Source organism: Quercus lobata, chromosome 8 (genome assembly GCF_001633185.2).
Source record: "Quercus lobata isolate SW786 chromosome 8, ValleyOak3.0 Primary Assembly, whole genome shotgun sequence".
In the NCBI taxonomy this organism is placed as follows: Eukaryota; Viridiplantae; Streptophyta; class Magnoliopsida; order Fagales; family Fagaceae; genus Quercus; species Quercus lobata.
In genome coordinates this window covers 42,312,945-42,331,315 of record NC_044911.1, presented here as the reverse complement: position 1 = coordinate 42,331,315, position 18,371 = coordinate 42,312,945, and the positions used below count along the sequence as shown (strand labels likewise).

General features: G+C 31.9%; 2 protein-coding genes across 2 annotated transcripts; one reads left to right on the top strand and one right to left on the bottom strand.

The window, feature by feature from the left end:
* The first annotated feature begins 3,835 nt into the window (after positions 1–3,835).
* Positions 3,836–4,658, top strand: LOC115957759. The gene has a single exon (XM_031076081.1). It carries the CDS (start codon positions 3,921–3,923, stop codon positions 4,632–4,634), a length of 714 nt encoding a protein of 237 aa, XP_030931941.1. The 5' UTR covers positions 3,836–3,920; the 3' UTR covers positions 4,635–4,658.
* A 2,897-nt stretch (positions 4,659–7,555) lies between these two features.
* On the bottom strand, positions 7,556–17,599 carry LOC115955732 (chaperone protein dnaJ C76, chloroplastic). Its single transcript, XM_031074024.1, has 9 exons — positions 17,156–17,599; positions 15,253–15,381; positions 15,025–15,154; positions 14,018–14,138; positions 13,151–13,232; positions 12,145–12,198; positions 11,019–11,057; positions 9,176–9,275; positions 7,556–7,915 (listed from the first exon to the last, which is right to left on the bottom strand). Exons 1-9 carry the CDS (start codon positions 17,390–17,392, stop codon positions 7,785–7,787), a joined length of 1,023 nt encoding a protein of 340 aa, XP_030929884.1. The 5' UTR covers positions 17,393–17,599; the 3' UTR covers positions 7,556–7,784.
* Between the last annotated feature and the right edge of the window lie 772 nt (positions 17,600–18,371).

Below are 18,371 nucleotides of genomic sequence, written 5' to 3'. Positions count from 1 at the left end.
CGGTAAATCAATAATTTATCTTTATAGACCAATGATAATTATGTTCCATATAAGTGCAACCTAAGGTGTTAATTATTACATATAATATATTCGATTAAGGTGACATAGGGAAAGACTTGACCACATATATTAATAGTGGATAAAGGTTTATCAGAAAACAAATGCGGAATATTTGATTGGAAAACTTTTTATCAAAAGATGATAACGGTAACATAACGGAGGTCTCTTTTTTCCAGTTCGAAACCACTCCACTTTTTATATCATATATAGAAAAGATAAGACTTTTATATAGGGAATTGTTTTACATCAATGGTGACTTGATTATCAACAAAATACATCAATGGTGACTTGGTGTACCAAAAACAAATCTAGTACATCTTTTCCAATTAAGCATAAACATTTCCTACATATTGAACATGCATGTGTTCCCACTCTTAATTAGCTAGATATACATGAGATGATAGAATGAGATACCTCCCATGTCCCATCTTCTAAGTTCTATACCCTTCGAGTTTGAGAATTATATGCCCCACTTCGGACTTTCTGCGTTTATTTGTAGGTCCTCGGTGATATAGAAGTCACTTTGGCCTTGAGTGCTTTTGTTGCGTTGCGTGTTTTTTAATTTGTGTTGCGTAGAAACTCATATGATGTCGGCTGAGAGATATGCTTGGTTAAATCAACAAGTATAATCTAAGTAAAAACAGAAGTCTTGAGATGTCACTTAATTTGGGATTCAAAAATGTTGTTCAACACTACTAATTAATCATTCATGGATGTCATTAGCATGACTAAGCCCCACTTTATTCACAGAGGTAGGGTTGTAAATAAATAAAGTGGTTCATAAATAGTTAGCCTCTGCTAGATTAAAAAGAGTTCATTCATGTTGATTTATTTATCAACACACCAAATTTGAGCTTTAGTTTTAAGTTTATTTAATAAATGAGCTGAGCTCAAGAAAATAAAATGTTCTTTAAGAGGCTTGTGAATAATAATAAAAAAAGGCTCAATAAAAAACAAGTCAAACCTAGGCTAATTTATGAGCTTGGTGATAATTTTGATATAAGCTTGAAAAATAAAACCAATATCTTACTAAGTCTTCGTTTAATTAAGATTTATGACCACTCATCCAAATCAAATAGACATAATAATAATCCTGTACATATATTGCTGGTAGGCTTAATTCCAACTCTAGTCAAGTTTAAACATTTTACTTTTATTATCAAGTTAAGCTCAAATATTCAATACTCAACAAAACTCTGCTCGTTTACAAGCCAAGATAAAAAGATTAATAACTCAACTCAAAAGCAAAATACACTTGCAAATTATTTTCTAAATCAAAACACAATCTTTATTCTCCCTTCTCATTTTTTTAATTGATATATAAAAGCAAATAAAATTCATGGGAAACTTTCAACCCAAAACACAACTTACAATATAGTCTTTGTATCTCCCAATATACAGATATCTAGGTTGTAACAATTGCTAAGAAGACTCAAAATCATTTTGAACAAATAATAATGGCAAGTTAAAGACACATAAACAGATAAACTAAATAACGTATTCTGTGTATAACTGTATATGGCTGTCTCATAAATTGACACTAAGCTCCTGCATCATTTTCCCCCATTTTAAAAGGAATTTTGATGTTATCCTCCTAGAGCATTTGATCCATTTATTTAGGTCTTCACTTGAAATCCATGCATATTCAAATTTTGATATTTCTTACCATTACACTAAATATTGAGTATACTTTTCACATCGAGTTGTGATAGAATTTTCATGCAACGCATCAATTAATTCTCGTAGTGAAGTGAAAAGATCACATTGTATGTCTATTTCCTCCAAATTAATCTTTTTTCATCTCCATGATAATGATAGAGATTACTCATATTAAAAGTTGTGCTAATTAAATGAAAATCCTTCTAGCTAGGAGCTTTATGCAATATACATTTTGTTCCAACTTTTTCAGTATTCAATATGGATTAAATTTCTCCAAAAGTTTTGTACTTCAACTAACTTCTCTTAGAGTTTTCAATAGAAATGTTCATAGATCAAATCCTCTATCTTATTGTAACTAAAATAAAAAATAAAAAACCACACACATGGATCAAACTTCCTTTGCCTGAACTTGTTACAAGTATAAACAAGAAATTTTTTTTTTCTTCAACAAATAACCCAAATCCATATATTTACGTTTTTTGAACTTCAAACTTTTTATTTAGCGGCGTTTATAAACCGCCACCAAAGAGTTTATATTTAGCGACGTTTGTTGAAGCACCGCAATAGCTTATTGTGACGGTCTAGTAGCAACGGTTTTTACCGCTGCCACCATAAAAAACATCACAAGAGACCATTTTTGGTCTATAACAAACTCTTATACTTTTTTTTACGGTGTTTTTAAAACGCCAAAGAAAACCTGCTTTTTGTAGTGTTTGAGCATCAACTTAAGACTAATAAATCAAGACACAAACATCTACTACCATTGGATTAATCAAGGTGAAGAGTGAATTGGTTTTTGAAAAGGCAGTGACAAAGGAGAATTAAGGTAATGGAGGATCAAAAAGAACAAAGGATGACTCCATTAGCAGAGTTTTAGGTGGTAGGCGTGTGCAAGTAAGAAATTTTTTAGTAGTTTCACTATTAAATTATGGTTAATTTAAAATTTTGCTAATCTTGTGAATTGATTATTTGTAACATGTTTTAGGATGAATTCATTAATTTTTTTTAAATTAAAGGAATTATATAAATGAATGGTTTGACTTAATTAAGAATAGGGATTTGTAATCACATACAATAATCGTTCTACATTCAATTAAGTTTTTTGTAATCGTTTCTCAGAATTTGATTTTTTTTATTAATCTCTTTTTTATTTTCTTTTTATAAGTTGATAGTATTATTTATTTAAATTTCTTATTTGATATATTCATGCATTTTATAGAAAAGTTATAGATCCATTAAAAATTCAAAAACCTTCACATAAATTAACTTTTTTTCATTTAAGACTCTGGTTTCCAGCTTTAGCTTTCAAGACATTGTATCACCAAAAATTATGGAAATATGGAAAGAAAAATTGGTTCTCATGTATAAACATGTTTCTTACACTATGTAGAATAACATCATGCATACACCGCATATGAAATAATGAAAAGGTCACATGAAACCATGGATTTTATCATGAAAAGTGACAAAATCAACACAGAAGCAAAATGGGTACTATGAAATAATGTACTTAAAATGTTTACGCATGAGAATTTTCCATTAAAGTGACTTACATTCAATATTTCCATTTAACATGTATAATTAACATTTAGTTTTGCATTTCTAGTACTTTCACATAATCAAAAACATTTCGAGTACTAAAAACATTAGTTTTGATGTGTGTATTAAAAACGTAAAGAACATGCAATTCAACGATTAAATTTTCAAGATATATAGTAGTATTTATTTTATTAAATAAATTTATAATATTAAATTACAATCAATTTTATAACTAAATTTTATCCTAATAATAACATTGCGTTCATTTCTTGAAAACTCTTATGGATGTTTGTAAGTGACTGTAGTATATTCCCCGAACAAAAATTAAGGGGCAGGCTCAGGAAGGCAATGATTGGACTTGGACCACCAACAGTTAACAACATTAATCAACACTATTTAAAAATTTTGAATTTAAAGAAAAGTGAAGTCGAGTACTACCAGTATTTTTTTTTATAATTAATACCACTTCCATAATATGAGCAACATATTAGGGTCAATAAGGAAATTGCCATGCAACCCACCAATAAATTTTTTTTTTTTTCCTTCATGTATTCATTGTGTTGCAACTTGCAACCCCTTCTTTATCTACAAAGATATCTAACTTATATTCCTCATCACATATTCACATTGTCAAAAGTACATAATTTTCTTTCCCAAAGAAAATGGATGCTGAAGAAGTTTTAAAGCTCTTCGATTCCCATTGGCTTGAGAGCACAATTTTCTCCCAGAAACCACTATCACTACCCCATAAAACAACAAACCCGACTCATCACCAAATGCAAGAACCAAACTTTTCACGCTTGCCAACTCTCCATGTAAGATCACTAAGCGATCAATTATTGATGAGCTCCAAAGCAAGCAGCTTTTCCTCTGAATCCCTCTCCCCAAACTCAGTCATGACCACACGGTCCACACCAAAGCTACAAACAATTATTTCTGGAAAAGACGTCTCTGAATTCTCCAATGAGGAACAACAACAGTATGAGATGCCTATTAAGAAGAAAGTCCATGGAAGAAAAAGGAGGACAAAGCTGAGTAGTGCTAAGAGCTTGTCAGACCTTGAGTTTGAGGAGCTAAAAGGGTTTATGGATCTGGGCTTTAGGTTCTCTGAGGAAGACAAGGATTCAAATTTGGTTTCTATCATTCCTGGATTGCAAAGGTTGGGAAGAAAAGGTGGGGAAGAAGATGTTGATGAAGAAGAGAGAAAGACTGATGAAACCGTGGTTTCAAGGCCTTATTTGTCTGAGGCTTGGGATGTTTTGGAACAACAAAAGCACCCGTTGATGAATTGGAAAATTTCAGCTTTAGGTGACGAAATGGAAATGAAAGATCAGCTCAAGTTCTGGGCTCATACAGTTGCTTCCACTATGAAATAGATAACACTTCTTTTTTCCCTCTTATTTTTTTATTTTTTTTTTTTGGTGATAAATAGATTTTTTAAGGTGCAATTTTGATGGAAAATTTTGGAACTGTAAATAAAGATATGAAGATACTATTTCTTTTTTCTTTTTTTAGAAAAATCAATTTTCTTTCCCTTCTTATTCTATACACATGTTGGTACTAAAAAGGTCTTTGTTCATTTTGTTTTTTTGTTTTTTTTTTTAATTTTATATGGTTTGATTCGTTTGAATGTCTAAACTTTTAGCTGCAGTTAAGTTATTTCTTTGCAGATTTATGTATTTCTTCAGTCCAAGGAACATACAGTCCTATTTGATCATATATTATACATTATTACATTTTAAGGAAATACTATTAAATAATATTAATCGATATATTGATTGTAACATTTTTAATATTATAATTTTATTAAGGAAAAAAAATAAAAGAATCAAAATTTAAAATTAAATTCGATTTTGGAACTAAATTTAAATAAAAGATGATATGTATTTTGATTTTTGGACACATACACACAATATATGGGAGCTAGCTAGGGAATAATGACCGTAAGTAATACAATGCATTTGGTATTTTTGGTCATTTGCTCAGGTTTTGTTTAATTTACATTTTTTGACTTTAAATTTGCAACTTGGAATGGTCGACAATATTATCTTCTTTTTCTTTATTTCTTGTGCTTGTTGTGATTGTTTTTTAATTTTTGTGACGACCAACTTGAGCTCATTTTATTCATCCAAAAAAAAAAAAAACTTGACCTCATTTTATTAAAATATTCTACATAGATAAAGACGAAAAAAAAAAATGAAAAAAAGGACCCACTAGCAATTATATCCACTCGAAGAATGCTCCATCTTAAAGCAAAGAGATAGCAATAGGCAAGAAAAGTCAAGTACATCCAACGTGATTCGCACTAGATCTACAGTAGAGATGAAAGAGAATGAAGGGATGATGAGATCATACCACTTTCCCACATCTTCTTTCTTCTCACTTCTCGCTCTCAGAAACAGAAAGGAACTGGTAGTGGCATACGCCGTCCTTGTTAGGTTACTTTACACTTGCAATTTCCACTACCATACTATTTATAGAATGTTAAGCACACGTCATATTTCACTTTTTTTTTTCTCACAATTTATTAAAATAATAAATTATAATTGGTGGGAATGTAAACCAATCAACAAATTATGAAAAAAAAAAATTATATATATATAATAAGTTGTATATATAGAATTTTTTTTTATCATATTATAGTTGAATTTCTAAACCCATAACATTCACGCATTTGAGAAAAGTCATGCATCAAAAAAAAAAAAAAAAAAAATTGATCTGTATACAACATTTTTACCATATTTTCACATGAAATTTTAAATGATAAGTGGTTATTGGTTATTATTAATAGGCAAAAAGGTAATTCAAGTGATGAGTTCAAATTAGAATCAATAACAACTTACCACCTATAATTTGTTATATAAATATCATAAACATAGCACTTCTTTAAAGAAAATTCATGAAAAAAATAGTCATTTTCCAATCAAATTTTCAACAATAAAGATTATTTGAAATGATTCAAGTGATAGTTCAATAATAATTGTTAGAGATATATTAGCTCTAACTATAGTTAATAAACTTTTTATCAAGTATAAGACTTGAATTGCACACTAAGGAGGATTGGACCCTTTTCTTTTTTTTTTTTTGAAAAGCATATAGGATTGGACATAGATCTATACTACTTGCTTAATATATCTCTAATAATTATTATTTCCTTTGTAGTATTTGATATAAAATAATAAATAATAAAATTGGTTACTTGCCCTATATATTTATAGAACAACGAATAACTTTTTTTCTCAATTTTTTTTACTAAACAAGGTCAACACTTATCATCTCAAATCAACCATAAGCCAATTATGTTGGCCACTTCCAATACAAAATTTGAGAGTCTTCATAAATTAAAGGTTTGGCTTGAGCCTCAAGCATCTACCATTCCGTTTTTCTTTCTCGCCTACCATTCTCGTCTACCATAAATATATTCTTGAAACTTGGCCAAGAGTGATTGACACAACCCTCGCATCCAAAACTAAAACAGTATCTTTTATGTATCAAACAATAGTGGGCCCTACTCAACTCACTATTATTTGTCACAAACAACTATTTATTGGTATAATAGTTTGTATTCGTGCTATATTGTTATAATAATTGAAGTAACGTAGGTGAAACAATTATCCAAATTGTAATTTGGACCCCATTTAATCCACAAGATTTTATGATTTTTTTTTTTTTTTATTGTAGAGCAACAAATATCTTTCAATGTACTGACAGTAACCATTGGTGTATGAGATGGGACCTATTTGTTTATATATATATATAATTTGTTGCATATAACATCTCTAGGTACCCTACTTAGGATCTACCCTATGTGAGAAAGATGTATGCAATCTTTCACAAGATATCACCTACTAGAGATGACCTTGTGTCCGATTGTTACTGCTTACCCAACTTAATTAAGAAAGAAAACCGATCTTTCTCAAGTTTAAAATAAACATAAAATTTAAAAGGTTACCCATTGTAGTAAACAGTTAAGATAATTATCATGAGTAACATGTTTTGTGTGTGTCACTTTTTTCACTTCATAACAGGATTGGGCCTAATGCACATCTACTTAAAATACAATTAGAAGAAAATAAAAAATCCTGATATGGAACTCATGCATGAGTTTCACGAATTACAAAACACCTTGCCTTAACAAATCAATATATAAACAAGAATATTTGGTCAAAGAAAAAATGGATTTTTTTTTTTTTTTTTTTTTTGGTTATAGGCCTACAGTTGTTGTCACAGATACGAAAATAACTGAAAACTCAAGACTACCCTTTAAGTTTTGACATCTTGCCACAAACCAAAAGTCTCACCTTTTAAACCAACCTTGAATATAGAGCTCAATGTAATGGAACAAATAATAAGCTACCATAAAGTTCTATAAGATCTTTCTTTTTTTTCGTTTATTGATTTCATTGTATTTACAGCCACGTTAATTACACTATTACAAGATCAATATGAATTTGGCATTGATTAAATGCGAAATGGTAAATTAGTTACATTTGACTAAATATAAATGGGGTATTGGAATTTACTGGTTAATTTTCCTCGTCGGAGATTGCCTCTGGGAGTTTATATGTTGGAGGTTTATCGACACCCTTCCTTGAGTACTCCCTCCATCTCCGAGCCGCTGCAGCAGCTCTCTTTGCTCTCTCTTTCGCTCCTTCCTCTGCAAAGATCATATGTCAACTTTGACTTACATTTAGGAGCAGAGATTGAAAAACACTCAAATAAATAGTGGAGGCTACACAACCGATAATGTGTAGTCATGCATTTCATACATATATGCATTATATACAGCCATAAACTACCAAGCAATTAACTTTAATATAACTGTCATAACTATTATAATGGCAGATATAACAACCAAACCCCCTCATTCCCATGTCTCTATTATAGAAGTTTTACTACACAACACAAAGCATTCTGACTTTTTCCTTGTTCAATCCTACATGTTGTACATTGTTAACTTCATTGGGACTATGATCATATATCATCATAATGTAGAATCTGATTAAAATTTTGCAGGTACTTTTTCCAAGGACTTCAAAAAACGAGGGCAGACAACTATAAACACTTCTAGGCTAAACAAAGAACAAATTGCAATGACGATGAAGATTTGTAGTCAACAAACTAATTAACATTCCAAATTCAGTTTAAATCCTTTTTTATTGCCTCTTTATATACTATCAGTTTACAAAAAAATTTACAAGTATTTTAAGATCATTGCCTCGCTTCTTTTTTTGGTGCACACCCTTAGATCATGACTGCCACAACTCTCAAACAAGTGTCATCCAGATTCCAGAGACTGATAGGGCATTACCTATGTCCCAAAGAATGGTTGGGACACCTTTGCGATATGCCAAAATAGAATTTAGTAGATTTCTCTCACATGCAATTCGACCTCTATGTCTATGAAATTTTCAGCAAGTCTTAAACAGCATCAGATTGCATTGCAGGGGAAATATGCTTGCTTTCAACATATTAAACTGCTGGAAACAGGGAGTGACGAGCATGAAAACATTTGAGATATTCATTTTAACAGATAAAGTTGAAGAAAACAAGATTTTGTCTAGTAGCAAATAGTCATCCCGTGAAAAAGAAGGGGCTGCTAGTCTTACTAAACCCAAGGAAATCATCAAGGAAACAGACTGGTTACTACCTATTTAATCTCTATGGAGATACTTTATCATAATATAGGAATTCAAATTGAACTACATTCTCTTTGGACATACTTTATCATAAAATGTATAGAACAGCCTAATCTCTAGAAGTTACTCAGAAAGTGGCAATAAAAACTCAAATGAAAAGAAGTAAATCAATGAACAAAGATATAAAAATGCTATTAAAAAATAAAAACTTAGCGAGAATGGTTTCTAATATGTCAATCAACAAACATAGACATTTCTTTTCACAGAATCTCTCATACCAGAATTTTGGGAGTCTCTGGGCTTGTTCCATAGGTTACTCCAGTATGATTCACTTTTATCAGAATTTTTCTGCTTCCTCATTCTCCGTTTAGCTTGTGCCTGCAATAAATTTGAGATTAATATTTGTTATACTTATTAAATAACTAAAATTTCAAAGTGCCCATTTATATACCTACAAAGTCTAAATGAAAATACAGAAGAGAGTGTTTTAATTAGATGTTCAAACCACCCAAATTTCAAAATTTTACTTCCGAGAAAAAAGAGCAGTGAAGATGCCAATCCATACAGAGTTTTCCAAACAGAAAATATCAGTGGAAACCATTGCTTCTTCTTTTTTTCTTTTTCTTTTTTAAAATTATGGATCTTTATCTCAAAAAACTGTAGGCCAAGTCTTAGTACCTAATGTTTAGGGGACAGTCCCCTGTAATCTTGGCCTACATTTATCCTTCCCCTTTTAGTGTTCATAGTAAGTCCAACTTATTTAAAAGGAACTTTTAATTGTTAAGTATCAAAAGCCTTTGGCTATATCTTTTTTTCTAATTTATTTAAAAGGAACTTTTAATTGTTAAGTATCAAAAGCCTTTGGCTATATCTTTTTTTCTAATAAGTAAAAATAATTTTATTCAAAATAGGAAATGGTTTGCATACACAGAATGTACATCAAAACATCCCTAAAGAATTACAATGTCGTGTTCAAAAACTCTAGAAATCAAGAAAAGATAATGGGGGACTGCTGCCAAGGCAGACATTCAATAAGGACCTCAACAAAGATTGTTTGATAACATGATTATTACTCTCAAATTCATCAAACGTTCTCCTACACCTCTCTTAGCAAATTGACCAAGACACACAAAGGATGGCTTTCCAAATTTTCAAAATTCTATGGCAGTGAAATTTTCCTTGCAAACACTCCAACATATCAAGCATAGTCTTGGGCATCACCCAAGATATCTCAAACAACACAAACACAAAGGGCCATACATCTGTAGCCACTAGACAATGGAATCACAGGTGCTCAACAGATTATCCACTACTCTTGCACAGGCAACACCAATCAATAATCATGATATTGTTTTTGAAAATTATCCAGCATTGATATTTTCCACAATGCAGTTGTCCACAAAAGAAATAGGGAAGAAAGAATTTGGATATAATTTGGGGTGGTATAACTAAACTATTGGAGATTTCTGTTCTTTTTTTTTTTAACCTTGAATTCATGTAGAAAATCCCAAGGCCATAGGAGTTTTCTAATAAAGTACTTTAGGTGCTTAGAGTGATTTGTAGGTCATTTAAAGTAGTACATTGGGTTGGAAGTTTTCTAACTCATTTTTTCAAGGAAGATTTTTTTTTTTTTTTATTAAAAAAAAAAAAAAAAAAAAAAAGGCTTTAATTCAGTTATGTTTGGCAAAACAACAGTAGAAACTATTAGGTTGCTTTAGATCAATTTAACAAATTATATCTTCTCCACATTAGCTTTTCTTCTAATAGATACATGATAAGATACATGATAAAGTAATCATGCATGATACTGTAAATGCATCTGCATAGAATTGTGAGTGCCATATGCAACACAATCATTTTAAAAAGCAAGTTTCTGGCATTTTGACAAATGAAGAGAATGCATTCAAATGGACATAGGGAAATCTATCCCATGTAGCCCAACAAAACATGATTCATGAAAGTTAAATTAGATGACAACTGCACAGAACATACTATAAGAAAAACTAAGCACATACACATAAAAAGATAATGCTTCATAAAACATTAGTTTAAAATAGATGAAGATTTCCTTTCAAGAAGAAAGAAAGAGGAAAATATAAAAAGAAATTTAAGAGTTCATACCAAAACTTTTGCTTGCCGCTTTTCCCACCGACTATTTGCCTGCCACATTAGCAAGTGTAAATAAAGTAAAACAAACAAGGCCCATAACAAAGACAGTTAAATAAGGCAGCAGCTGAACCTTTGTCAACTCAAAGATCTTTTAAGAAGCAGAAGATCAAAATGAGAGTTAACTGGGGAAAAAAGTACAAAAATATAAGATAAAAACTAATTCTAATCCCGCCATAGTTTCATCACCTCTTGAATATAACATTACCGTATCAAAATACCCTTTCTCTTGCATAACTCTTGTATACTCCCCATGTACTAAGGCTAAGTCCTTTCCTTCTTTTAATGTTCTTACTTGAAATTGAAAAACACATGTGCACACACAAAATAAAACAAAATTGTTCCAAGATAACAACAAGTGATGAGTTAGTTTCTTGAATTCAACTGGCTAGATCAAACCAATCATGGTATAACCCACTACGGATTTTTAATATCCCAGGCCATATTATGGGGTATGATCCAGTTTATATTCTTTCCTAATGAGAAGGTTATGTTGGTCCTTTTATGGTTATTGAAGGTAGAGAATCCCTAGTGTCAGAAAAAGAGAGTTCCAGGAGTAATCAGGGCTAGGGTTTTGATAGCGGAAGGCAGCTCTTGTAACATGCTATGAATTGGTTTATTAGTGAAATTTGAGCACTGTCTGCAGCAACAAATGCTATTCACAAAATCAGTTTAAACGAAGCAAATTTAATCATTAGTAAAGCAGTCAATGAGGGTGTTACTATGAAAAAATTTAAACCTCGAGCTCAAGGGTGTATTTGATCTGCGACCTAGCCCTGCAGCTGAACTGGCAAACTACCTAAATCAGAGGGTGTTTCAAGTTTCCCTGTGGTTTCCAATTATATATCTCTTCAATGAAATCTAAGTCTAGGGTTTTTGACAAAAAGGATGAAGAAACAAATCTAACTAACACAGCTAAGCTTTATGTCCAAATAAATTGGGAAAGAATTAGAAGAAAATATTTCTTGTTTGAAAAACTCTTAAAATTTTCTGAATAACATTAGTGGCATTATCACTCCGCTGTAGCACATTGGTTAAAAACTTAAAGGTTAGCTTATCAAAAAATAAGTAGCATTCTCACCATTCTGAAAACATCCATGGATGCTGTTCCCATTCCTGAAAGCATAAATGCGACCTGATAATCAATCAGAGAACCACAAGTTCTTTAACTATTGAAATGACAATATAAAAAAACAGTTACAAATGCAGCTCATTGGCATTCTTAATTCATTCGAGAAATGAACAAAATATTCCTACATATAACAAAAGCAAAGTTGTTCACACAAAACATCCTATCAATTGGATATCCGGGTCAAGATTTTGAATTTTAATGTAAAAAAATGGACGAGGGAAGAATTATATCAAATATAAAAAGATACACTCATGAAATAGATGATTTCAAATCAAGCAACCAAAAGGTTTGACTAATATGGTTAATGTTATCTTATTGTGAAGCAAGGAAGAAATGGGAAATGGATTTCCATTGGCACACCAAGTGACAGGAGAATTACTATCTTTGCAGCACCTCTTAGCAAGTTTTATTCCTTGAAATCCATTTTCTATAACAAGATGAATAACAATAAGAACCAACAGAAAACATTGCTACTTCATAGCAGGCGGCAAAAAATTCCTCAACCATCAATGGCCAAAAAAGTTCACTTCAATGCCAAAATTAAATCTCTACATTGCATTGCTAACTGCTGTACTAACTATTAAGTATGTACCGCAAATCTGAGTGTCTTTATCCAGTATGGTAAGCACCATAAACTCGGGAAAAGAAGAATTCAAACGACTAAAGTTGGATAAAGTGGGACCACATTTCAAATCATAGTTATATAAAGCGAGACTCAAGTGATAGTAAACATAATGAAATTTACCTAAGAGGTATGTAAAATATTCTAGGATAGAAACTATAAATCACAAGATATACTTGTTAATAAACACAAAGATCAATAACCATCAAACTGAAACAAGTAACAAAGGTTATACTCAAGTTAAGCAGTTCAGCATATTCACATTAAACTATGAAGCTAAAGAGAGCTTTAAAACATGGAAAACAGAAACTAGATAATTATTTTGGGTCTTACATTTACTCTTTCAACTCTGCGCATTTCATCTTCAAGCAAGGATAGTTGTGCAGCAGATGTCCAATGGATGCAATCAACTGGGCTGAAATACAGAACGCTTATTATTTGACTTAACATGTTTAGCATAGCAATTCCTCAACATGAAGTAGACACCAAGTTCATGAACTATTTTCATAACTTCAAAATTTTAGAGCTTTAACTTTCTATCACCAGCACCACAAGCATGAGAACTTAACATTGTGGAGGTTTTTCCAAATACTCTTCCAACTTTAACTTGTAGAGTAGTTGGCCACTAGTTATATCTTATATATATATATATATATATATATTTGGCTAAAGTTAGTTATATCTTTATCTAGTCACTCTGTATTCAGTGTCACAAAACAGCCAAGAACACATTGATAGATTAATACTAATGGTTTCAACTTTCATGGACATTGGTTAAAGCATCATCAAAGTTTATGCTTTACATTTGTCCTAGATTCTAATAGAAGATCCATACCTGATTTTAAAATATTGTAACTGTAATTTTAAGATCGTACAATTTCATACTATAGATGAGAATTATTATTTGGCTTAAACCTACAGGCTACAGATATAAAGGCCATCACCAACAAATTTCAGCAATAACAAGAAGCTGGATACAGTGTAACTGCATCTATGGCATAAGATAGAAATAGTTTAGAGCCTTGGACAGACTGGTAATGATGCTAATGATCGCTAACAGGATAAGTTTTGTAGCAGCCTGAAGAGGCAACTGGTAAGAATAAAAGTTTTATTTAATTAATATGCTCATAAATGAACTAAACCAGAGCACAAAAAGAATCATTACATTGTACAGAAATATCCATGAACAGTAGAACATACCAAGTATCAATTGCTTGTTGAACTAATTCAGGGTTCCCACACTGGCTGTAGACTCTGGCTCTCCCAAAGTCCTCCTCAATTCCAAAGACATCCGGGGCCACGTTGGCACAATTTTTGCACCCTGTGGATAAATTAATAATATGGAGATTCCAATGTCATCAAAACTTAATGGTTTCTAGGAAATGCGTCTATAATTGCTACTGGACGATGGTAAGTCACATTTTAGTTCTCCTGTGAAACTTTAAAAGGAAAAAAAGAAACTAAAATAAACTTTGTGGTCCTTTATATAATTGCTGGAAAAGAAAATAGCATTTTCATTATATTCTTGCTAAAGAAATTACGAAAACATGCTAGTTCTCTATGTAGAGCTTAAAATCAAAATAACATTTTGCTAAAATAGAATGTGTTACAGTAGAACTGGAGCTCGCATATTAAAATCTTAAAATGCACATAAATGGTAGAATACTGTATCAGAATTTATGTAAAGTGAATTTCCTTAATATCTATGAAGCATCACCATATTACTCGCTTTAGATATCAGCATCAAAACCTAGACATGGTTTTTCCATTTGTAGTAGATATGAAGACCATTATTGCTATGCTATACAGATAATTGAAAATTTCTCAAAATATTTAAATGAGAGGTCGGGCCTTGGTGCAACAGCAAGTGCCTTCCACCAAAAGTGATAGGTCATCGGTTCGGATTCAAGAATTAGCCTCTCCAACAAAATTTGGGGGTAAGGCTACCTATCAATCACCTCCACAATACCCAGTAAAAGTGGGAGCTTTGTGCATTGGGTAATGGGTAAAACCTTTTTTCTCTCAAAATTTTTAAATGAATGCAATGAGGTAGAAAATGCCAACATCAATAATAAAGGGGAGGTATGGTTACTTAGCACCCCAAGGGGAGGTATCTGATAAGCTATAAAATGTCAATTTTACCAGGCATTCCCAAGAACTAATATTTATTTCACATTAAAAACTAAAATTTCACTGTCCAGACATACCTATACAACTAAACTCATCAACAAATGCATGATCCTTTGGGCTGGAATCATCAACGAAAGGATTGACTGCAGTCAAAGCATACCCATGAATTTCATCATAAACCATTCGCTGCACAGGGTCGCTGAGCACCTGCACTGCAATAGTCCATTTATAGTACAGCCACAGCAATAGATTTAAGTCACATTCTCTTTCAATCTTAAAGCATTTTATGTCAAATGGGAACCCACCGCATAGACCTCATTTATGAACATGCAGAAGTTTGTGGTCTCTGGATTGTCACCACTTAGGTCTGGATGGCAAGCTTTCATGCAATTGTAGTATGCTTTCTTGATTTGCCCCGGTGTGGCATCGGGAAGCTAGTCGTATTGTGCCAAAAATGATAAGAAATTTTAAAGGGAAAAAAAAAAATCCAGCAGTGGTAAATAATTACTAAGGGAAGAACTAGACAAAAGTATCTTTAGGAAGTGAATGTGACCTTGGATAAAGAATTTAATTTGCAATCTAGACATGCACAAATGAGGATTGACCATGACTATCTCAATAAATTACTTCCCCTTGACAAAATCTGATAGAACAAGTCTATTATTCGCACTGCTTTAGTATTAGAAATGTGTTAGCTAATCCTCTTGCATAGTTCAATGATACACAAAACATCCACATATATCAGAATACTAAATACTACTTTACAAATCATTCACCAGATTCTCATTTAATTTTGAATAAGGGCATCTTGAAATCCTTCTGACCTTGTACTTCCCATAGTGTCAAGAATAAGAAGTCAAAAATTATCATTATATATATATATATATATATATATATATATTCAATGGTAATCCAGCCTCCTGCATTAGAATTCTGGTAAAGATTGTACTACAACCTACTCTTTGATACGTGAATCATTCCGCCCAGAATTAGCATAGCTCAGACCCACAATCAAAATTAATTTTAACTACGAACTAGAAAACTAAGATGATTTATTAAAATAAGACTATGGTTATATAATGGTCTACTATAAATGAACACAAACTCTAAAATGAACATATGAGCTTGATAGATTGGAAGTGCAAAGACCCCAACAGTCATGGCATACTTCCTGAGTGCTGTATGAGTGGTCTTGTACTCTTGGAAACAGTGAAGAGCATCTGTTTTTAGATTTATAGGCCCTCTTTCTTTTAGATCCTAATTTTTTTTCTTTTGTAATTTTTTAGGAAAACTAGCATTTACATGAAATCTCCAGAATAAGATTAGGAATAGTTGCTAATCACTTCAGGAGAAACTGTTCGAGCAGGCTAACAATTTTCTCTTTTGTTGTTTTGATTAGGACAACATATTAGCTAGCAATTTTCTTTTGTAGTTTTGATCAGGGTGATTCCTATTCAAATGTGTAACTACTCCTCTCCCTCAACTATTGCACCATATTGTGTCATTGATTTTGCATTCAAAAACAAAGTGAAAGACTGCTAACTCATATTTATTTTTCTACTCTTAATAAATTAAAATGAATATGCTTATAAGGGCATTGATCATTTCCTTCGTAGTTTCTAGTTTCTACTTCCCAGAAACTTCACAAATAATAAATCAAAAGTTATTACTTTCATTACAGATACATGTGCTGTGTATGTGTAAGAATTCAGGAATAGGAAGTCAAGCAACCTATTGATCTACCTTGATTAGTATTCATATAATCCTTTGACCACAAGCAATTAACCATATGTTGTGTGTGCCCAGTGGCTATTGAGAAGTCATAAGGCACCCATATGCACCTACCAACGGCCAAATCCTAGTTACTTTACACGTATGTTGGATCAAAACTGATCAATATAAGATAAAGTTGAGTGGAGACAGCAGAGGCGGTTCAAACTTAGGAACACCTCATCTTGTAAAGTTTAAATTTTTTTTTTTCGAAATGGTGATTTAATTATTTAACCATTATTCTAACAAGAATAAATAAAATACTACTGACCCAATTTTTTTTTTTTTTTTTCATTATTTTAACTGATCTAACTTCAATGAAATATAATTTTCACTCAAGAAACAAAATCTTAAAACATAAAATATCGATTTTCTTTCTGCTTTCCAAATTTTCTCGTCAACCGAACATGATCAAAATTCAGGTTTTGGAAGAATTACCAGGCCCAAAACCTCATAGTAGTCATCAGCAACTGAGTTAGTTGAAGCAGAGTTATCAGTTGCAACCCTGACTCTACCACAGCCTCTTCTTCTCTTGGCAGCACCACCCACCACAGTCCAAGGAGTCCTGATCTTTTCCAAGATACTCCATGAGCTTCTTGAGCAAGTAGTATTCAGTAATAATGGGTTTTGGAATTTGAGAGCTTCTGTGCACACAGGAGAGAGTAACTTAGCCATTAGACCATACAAAACAAATGTGAAAAATGGAAGCAGGAGAGAAAAAATGGGAATTGAAAAGAGAGAGAAAGAGAGAGTGAGATATTTGCTTACTATATAGTAGTAATAAGTGGGTGATGAATATTTGAAAATTTTGAGGAGGAAGAAATTCAGGCGTGAAAGGGTGTTATTTCTGACATGGCAGTTTCAGAGCCAAAGGTTGTCCTTGCAATCTGGACGAACCCTGTTGGGAAAGATCCAAAAGTATGTCTTGCAGATTAGAGGCACGTGTCACCTCGTGGATAATTGTTGCCTCACGTTCCAAGCAACCTTTTTTGTCTTCACCCTTTTTTTATGCCGTCAAGAAAAAAGCAACCATGAGTATGACTCATGAGAGACCCCCGCTAAACATGGTGAAATTTTGATGATTTCTGATTACAATTTTAGAGACAATTTTTTCAATAAATAATTTTGATAATTATAATCTTTGGTTTTTTTTTTTTTACTTGATCTTATTAGATGCACATTCGCCATGTAATTTAAAATATTTTAGTTTAAATAAATATTGATTAAGTTGAACATATTGCTAGTGTTTGAATGAAAGAAAAAAAAAATCAGTATCACTTTCCATCTTTTTCAACTTTTTAGTGGCGAATTTCCTCTTTCATAAAACATCCACGAATACATTTTTACTTAAATAAATAAATACTATTTATAAGGATCTGTTTCATAGTCCAAGTTCAAGTTGTAGGATCTTGGTCCAGTAAGCCCAGTACAATAAATTAGTAAAGAGTGGATCAAAGAACTAAGCCTTAGTGAGTTAGACAACAACTAATACTGAATTAAATGACAATCAAACACCAATAAGAGATCTTGATATCAATAGACTTATAGTTCGAGGAGGTCTCCCTTTTATAAGTTGATCACAATTGGGTACAAATATAATTTAGATTGCTACAGTACTTTCTCTGATGAATTTTCTGATCCCCTTCTCATGGAG